We start from the raw sequence: 6849 nt of genomic DNA, 5'->3' as shown, positions 1-6849 counted from the left end.
TAACATTTACAAAGAGAAATAAACATAAAGATAGTCACGTGCATATTTTTATATACAAATAATTACTTGAACGACATTCTCAGCAGTATATACATGTATATATATATATATATATATATATATAATTTATAAATTTTGTTTATGCAACTGTGGAAGCACTACTTTATCGCCACACTATGTCAGCATATCTTTTATTTCTCCCTGTGTCAATATATATATCTTTGTTTGTTCAACGTAGACAGCTAATACACATATTAGTTGCGCAGCGATGATTTAAAATGAGAATAAATTATGAAACTTTGTAAAATGGACGGCAACTGCCTGTTGTGGAGATGTAAAGACACAAGTGTGGAGGACGACGTTTCGAAAGTCTCCTGCTTTTCGTCTTCTGTTGCTGTGCGTTCTACAAAGTTTCATCATGGATACTCTGCCTAAACAATCTATAAGAGAATAAATTATCTGCTCGTTACGCTGTAAATGCCTTTTGCAAATTTACGAAGCATAATTATAATTTGTTATACTGGTATTAGGCCTGTGATACTTTTGATACTTATCATACATAATTATAATTTGTTATACTGGTATAAGGCCTGTGATACTTTTGATATTTATGATACGTAATTATAATTTGTTATACTGGTATTAGGCCTGTGATACTTTTGATACTTATGATACATAATTATAATTTGTTATACTGGCATTAGACCTATGATACTTTTGATACTTATGATACATAATTATAATTTGTTACACTGGTATTAAGCCTATGATACTTATGATACATAATTATAATTTGTCATACTTGTATTAAGCCTATGATACTTTTGATACGATACATAATTATAATTTGTTATACTGGTATTAGGCCTATGATACTTTTGAACACTACATTCTTAATCTAGCTTATTCAGATCAAACAAGTGTTCAAGAAACAAAACACATTATTTTACAGTGTTACCTATTGAAAGGTTATCATCCCTCGGAAACATGAATTTCTTCAAATCGTATTTTATATTTGAAAAATATACAAGTTTCACAATAAATAAAATAAAAAAAATCATTTACTATAAAAAATAATAAAGTGCTTTCGCAATTTAAATTCATAGCTCAGGTTGAACAGTTTCGGCTTTTATGTACAAACACTGCATTTTTAACCTAAATTTTCTCTATGCTTCGCTATGAAGTGTGGCCCGGCATGGCCAGGTGGTTAAGGCGCTCGACTCTTAATCCGAGGGTGACAGGTTCGAATCCCAGTCACACCAAATATGCTCGCCCTTTCAACTGTGGGAGCGTTATTAAGTTACGGCCAATCACACTATTGGTTGGTAAAAGAGTAACCCAAGAGTTGGCGGTGGGTGGTGATCATTAGCTGTCTTCTCTCTGGTCCTACACTGCAAAATTAGGGGCGGCTGGTGCAGATAGCCCTCGTGCATGAAATTTAAAACAAACTATGAAGTGTTTTAAATAAACTAAAATGTTGTGAATAATGCACATAAAGTGGAAGTAAGTTTTAGTTTTGTGTGACAGAATCTTCTAAACACAAATATTTTGTTTATGTGTCGTATTTTAGTGAGCTAATTTGTTGTTTATTGTTGTTAACTGCTAACCATTTCGTTAAAGAAGCGTGTGTAAGGCTGATGAAATTATTGTTCAGTTGAAGTATTGTGAAAAATCGCCTAAGATGTAGTTTCTAAAATATTTGAACTTACTAACTGTTAAGAAAGAAGTATCAATTTCAATGGAATGGATGGAGTTTAAAAGATTCTAAGTTGTTCAAGTCACTCCAGTAAGTATACATCCATGATTTTAAACAGACGATTTGTTCATTCTGCTGGTATGAATTCTGTAGATAGCACTAGGGTTAACACGTCTCCTTGCACGTTTAGGAATTCCAGGCAGATAGCGCCAACAATTGGGGAAAATATCCCAACATGCTTCGCGAAACTTTTTGATCTTCCAGGCATAAATAACTGGATTGAGAATGGTGTTGATGTACAAAAACCACACTACGTAGAGATAATCATAAGAGGGTGTGATGTTTTTATAGCTCCAGGTGAAAGTGGCTAATGAGAAAGGGGTGCGACAAATGAAAAAGCCGATGAATAAAATTAATATGGTGGTAAAAGTTCTAGTTTTAAATCGAAGATCAATTCTTAGATGTTGTGGCCTTCTGGCGGTAGTTATAGAGTAACGTTTCACACTTCCGTTGGCTGTCAGTATAGATGAGTTTCCTGGTTGATTTCCGATCCTAATAGCTGTACGGCGAACTGTATTAAGAATGTAAACATAAGAGAAAGTCATGGAAACGAAAGGAATAAGGTAAAATGTACAAAAATGGATATACATATAAAACGTATCTACTAGAGAAAGAACAGGCCCAAGACGGCAGTGAGTTTGACCGCTGTTGTACACGTAACGAGACCCTCCAACTAGAGGCGGGAAACTGGCCAGCAACGAGTATATCCAAGAAACAAGAAGAAGGAAACTAGCATGTCTCGTGTTCAGTTTGTCACGTTTTTGAACAATGATCATAAAACGATCAATACTAATGAGAAGTAAAACTGTCACACTTTCTATCATCAATAAAGACTGCAAGAATCCGTGAACGCAACAAAACGTTGAACCAAATGGCCATCGGTTAATCAGCAACGTTGCCAGGTCACACGGAATTATTAGCGCGCCTGTCAACATATCACAGAAAGCCATGGTGGCCAGTAGAAAGTTGATGGCTGACCTCATGGGTGGGCTTTGGTAGACGATAAAACATACGATACTGTTTCCCGGTATGCTGACGAAGATGATGAAAATAAACATTCCACTAAAAAATATTCGCTGCTCGACAGTGAAGTCACCTTCAAAATGTACGTCTGATTCTGTGATGTTGGAAATAGCTGACGACAAACTTTTTGATAACATCTTCAGTTTTGTTGAAGTTGGGCTTAGATTCTTTGTTTTATCTCTTAAGAAACTGAATCATTGGTGAAATCATTTCTGAAAATGTGAAATAAGAGCTTAAATTATATTTCAAAATTATCCCTTTACAGCGTAAATAAAACAATCACAATTATTTCAGTATTTTTTTAATATATTTTGAATAACAAACAACACTTCTTCGAAAGACTGAGTTATAAAGTACATAAACTATGTTGACAAAGACTAGCCGAAACGGCCCGGCATGGCCAAGCGTGTTAAGGCGTGCGACTCGTAATCTGAGGGTCGTGGGTTCGCATCCTCGTCGCGTTAAACATGCTCGCCCTTTCAGCCGTGGGAGCGTTATAATGTGACAGTCAATCCCACTATTCGTTGGTAAAAAACTAGCCCAAGAGTTGGCGGTGGGTGGTGATAACTAGCTGCCTTCCCTCTAGTCTTACACTTCTAAATTGGGACGGGTAGCACAGATAGCCCTTGAGTAGCTTTGTGCGAAATTCAAAAACAAACAAACAAAACAGACTAGCCGAAAAAGAGATTATAAGTATTCTGAAGTGGAATAACTTCGAAGGAAAAGCAAAAGATACCAGAAAAATTTATGATAATATTTCGAAGGTGAGTGAAATGTTATTTGTTTATATAGGATATATTTCATTTATATAAGATTTTAATTTGTTCATTTGCAATTAACCACAAAGCAACACAGTGGACTATCTGTACGGTACCCATCACGGGTATCAAAATCCGCTTTTTAGTGTTTATGAGCTGACAGATTTACCTTTGTATCATTGGAGGCTACGATTTTAGTAAAAATTATCAAAACTTGGACTAATAGATAGCATCTAATTCTGTTGCTCTGTTTCCTTTTAAAAACTTGTTTGTATGTTGTTTTTTATTTTACTCAAAGCTACTCGATAGCTTTTTTTTCCAGCCATCCTTAATTTTGAAACAATGAACTAGAACAGTGGTTCCCAACGAGGGGTGCGAGATAGCGTTCCAGCAGGTGCGTGATTACATTTGTTTTGGCCACCTTCACCTTTATTCTTAAATAAATAATTACTGTGAGGGGTGCGAGAACATATTAAACATTTTTAGTAGTGGGAGGCATAAAAAAGGTTGGGAACCACTAAACTAGAGAAATGACAGCTAGTTGGTATCACCACCACCAGCTCTTGAGCTACTCGTTACCAATGCTCTCACGGTTGTAAAGGCGAGTATGTTCGGGGATGTTATTCGAAACCGTGACTGTGAGTGGAGTGCTCTAATCCTAAGACCCTGCCAGGCGTCTTTTAAAAATATCAAACGTCTTAAAGAAAAGTTGACCAACATATATACAAAGTTTAATCGTTTCCATGCAAACTTGTCATCAGAAACGTCCATTTTATTGTCTTCAAGCGGAATAATATCAGAGAAACTTATGGATGGTGTGTTCCTTGACTTGGCCAGGTGGTTAAGGCGCTCGACTCGTAATCTGAGGGTCGCAGGTTCAAATCCCCGTTACACCAAACATGCTCGCCATTTCAGCCTTGGGGGCATTTTAATGTGACGGTCAAACCCAATATTCATTAGTAAAATAGTAATCCATGAGTTGGCGGTGATAACTAGCTGTCTTCCCTTCGGTCTTACACTGCAAAATTAGGGACGGCTAACGCAGATAGCTCTCGTGTAGCTTTGCTTGAAATTAAAAAGTACAAACATATGAATCTTTCATTCAGGTTGAAAATACCTCAGTTCGAAACATTCACTCACGTAAGCTTTATACTAACTTCGGACTACCAATGGAAGTTTTTGTATAATATGTAAACATACTGGAAGTTAAATTAATACATTCACAAATTAATCGTGATACACCTGTAAGTATAAAACATTCCATACTTAACAAGAAAATTCTCCCTCAGTATTAATCATTATTTTCAACCCAGTTTAACTCATTACCAACTGATAATTCCCGTGTTCGCTGATGATTAGGAAATAAGGCACATTGTAAAGTCAATCATTTATGATGGTTACAATATGACTCCGAAAATAAATATAGCATAAAACGGTTTAAAAGGTAGAGATTAATAAGTTTTCAGTATTCTATTTCAATCTTTTTACAGGTTAATGTAAATAGTATTCAGACATACTGGACAACGAATAATGCAGTCAATGCTTTTCTAGCCCTAAAAACATATGTTTACATAAACGCAGTAGATAAACATGAAGTTTTCTTTTTTTTAAATTTCGCTCAAAGCTACACGAGGACTATCTGCTCTAGCCATCCCTAATTTAACAGCGTAAGACTAGAGGGAAGGTAGCTAGCCATCACCACCCACCGCTAACTCTTAAGCTACTCTTTCACCAGCAAATAGTGGGATTGACCGTCTTATTATAAAGGACCAAACGGCTGAAAGGTCGAACAAGTTTGGTGCGATGGGGACTCGAACCCGCGATCCTAATATTACGAGTCGAGCACCTTAACCACCCTGCCATGCCGAGCCTTAAATGTTAAGATGCAAATATAATAAAAAACAAAGCACCACCTGGTACAAAAAAACAGAAGTAACGTTTCGAATGGTGTAATTTATATGTTATTAAACAACGAATTATATTTGCGCTGTTTGCATGTCAAGAGTCGATCAAATCAAACATGTATATGCTGAGAGCTTTATGATAAGTAATAAAATAGCTGGCCACCTGGTAGCAATGTTACGCTATAATATTGCTACTCGTTGGGTTATCATTAACGTTGCCTTCTGCAGCAGGATACGTTTGTCCACATTTTAGAACTTATCTTTAAAGAAAAAGAAAAGAGACAGTCGCTTTAAATTGTATCAAAAAGCATACACAGCAACCATAAGCTGCTCTGATCTTTTCACTAGGTGTCGCAGAATAATAGTAAGGCATACTTTTTTGAACGTGTGTCAAGATATGTTTAAATTCATGAGCAAACGATTAGTTAGTGTAATTCTTGGTTCTAAGACTAGTTTTAAGTAAACGAGATTTACAGTTATAAGAGCAAAAATACCTTGCATGTACCATTCGTTTGAATGATAACGGTTATTACTTATCTACGAAATATTCCTCTAGAGGGCGATCTACAGGTTATGACAGCGTAAGTTTAACTTTATGGTGGTGTATAACGTATCAGGTTTATCAACAAACTTTGGTGAAGTGAATTACTAATTTGTGCGTTTGTTCAAAGTTAAGTACAACGTTACACAATAAGTTGTCTGTGTTTGCCAGTACGGGTATTGAAACCTGGTTCCTGTTGTTGTAAATCCGCAGACACATCAGCAGGCCACTAGAAGCTGAATCACTAAACTTCGTATTAAATCACAAATTATTTGCTATATATGGCGATATCCAGATTATCTGGCTGTTATCTCTGTGTTTTAACTAGATAAATGAAATAACACAGCCTCGAATCCTACATACGTGTGTGTTTACCTAAAAACAACAACACTGAAATCAAATACTAAACTTGAATTTAGAATATTCTAACATATCGGATCAAAAATAACTTGGCGCTCTTGTGTTAGCTTAAGATGAAAATAATAATAATCTTCAACACCTACCTCCAAGAAGGAAAATTAATAACAGAAATACTGAACTACGACGCATGAGCTGTAAGTGATGGTTGTAATTATGGTGCTCTAGAAGTCTCCGTGTTCTCCTGATTACAAGACTTACTGCAACACCTGAACTTTGTACCTGTACTTCTGTAGCGCTTATGTAGCAGTTCAACACGTGTGTCTCATGAACAACGGCTGACGTCACCACAGAAAGAAATATTATATAGATTACAATCAATTACAGTCATTTAATTATCGAACACTCTTTTGGGTTCATCAGTCGTTTAATTCAAATTAAGTTAATAGTTTCTCTGATTTGCTTATTGTAAGTACTTCAAAATATATTCAAACACTAAATTATATGTAT

General features: G+C 35.8%; 1 protein-coding gene across 3 annotated transcripts; it reads right to left on the bottom strand.

Annotated features, from left to right (window-relative positions):
* LOC143251168 (high-affinity lysophosphatidic acid receptor-like) lies at positions 1–6672 on the bottom strand. Of its 3 annotated transcripts, none has more exons than XR_013028526.1 (3): positions 6486–6672; positions 1710–2991; positions 1–440 (listed from the first exon to the last, which is right to left on the bottom strand). XR_013028526.1 is itself a non-coding variant. In XM_076502570.1 (2 exons), exon 2 carries the CDS (start codon positions 2914–2916, stop codon positions 1807–1809), a length of 1110 nt encoding a protein of 369 aa, XP_076358685.1. In that variant the 5' UTR covers positions 2917–2991; positions 6486–6672; the 3' UTR covers positions 1–1806. The 3 variants fall into 3 exon arrangements, 1 of the variants encoding a protein (XP_076358685.1); XR_013028527.1 differs by having other exon boundaries at positions 1714–2991; XM_076502570.1 differs by having other exon boundaries at positions 1–2991.
* Positions 6673–6849: the final 177 nt, after the last annotated feature.

This window comes from Tachypleus tridentatus, chromosome 5 (genome assembly GCF_004210375.1).
Source record: "Tachypleus tridentatus isolate NWPU-2018 chromosome 5, ASM421037v1, whole genome shotgun sequence".
NCBI lineage: Eukaryota > Metazoa > Arthropoda > Merostomata > Xiphosura > Limulidae > Tachypleus > Tachypleus tridentatus.
The sequence above is the reverse complement of the archived record's forward strand: the minus strand, read 5'-3'. Positions and strand labels throughout refer to the sequence as shown.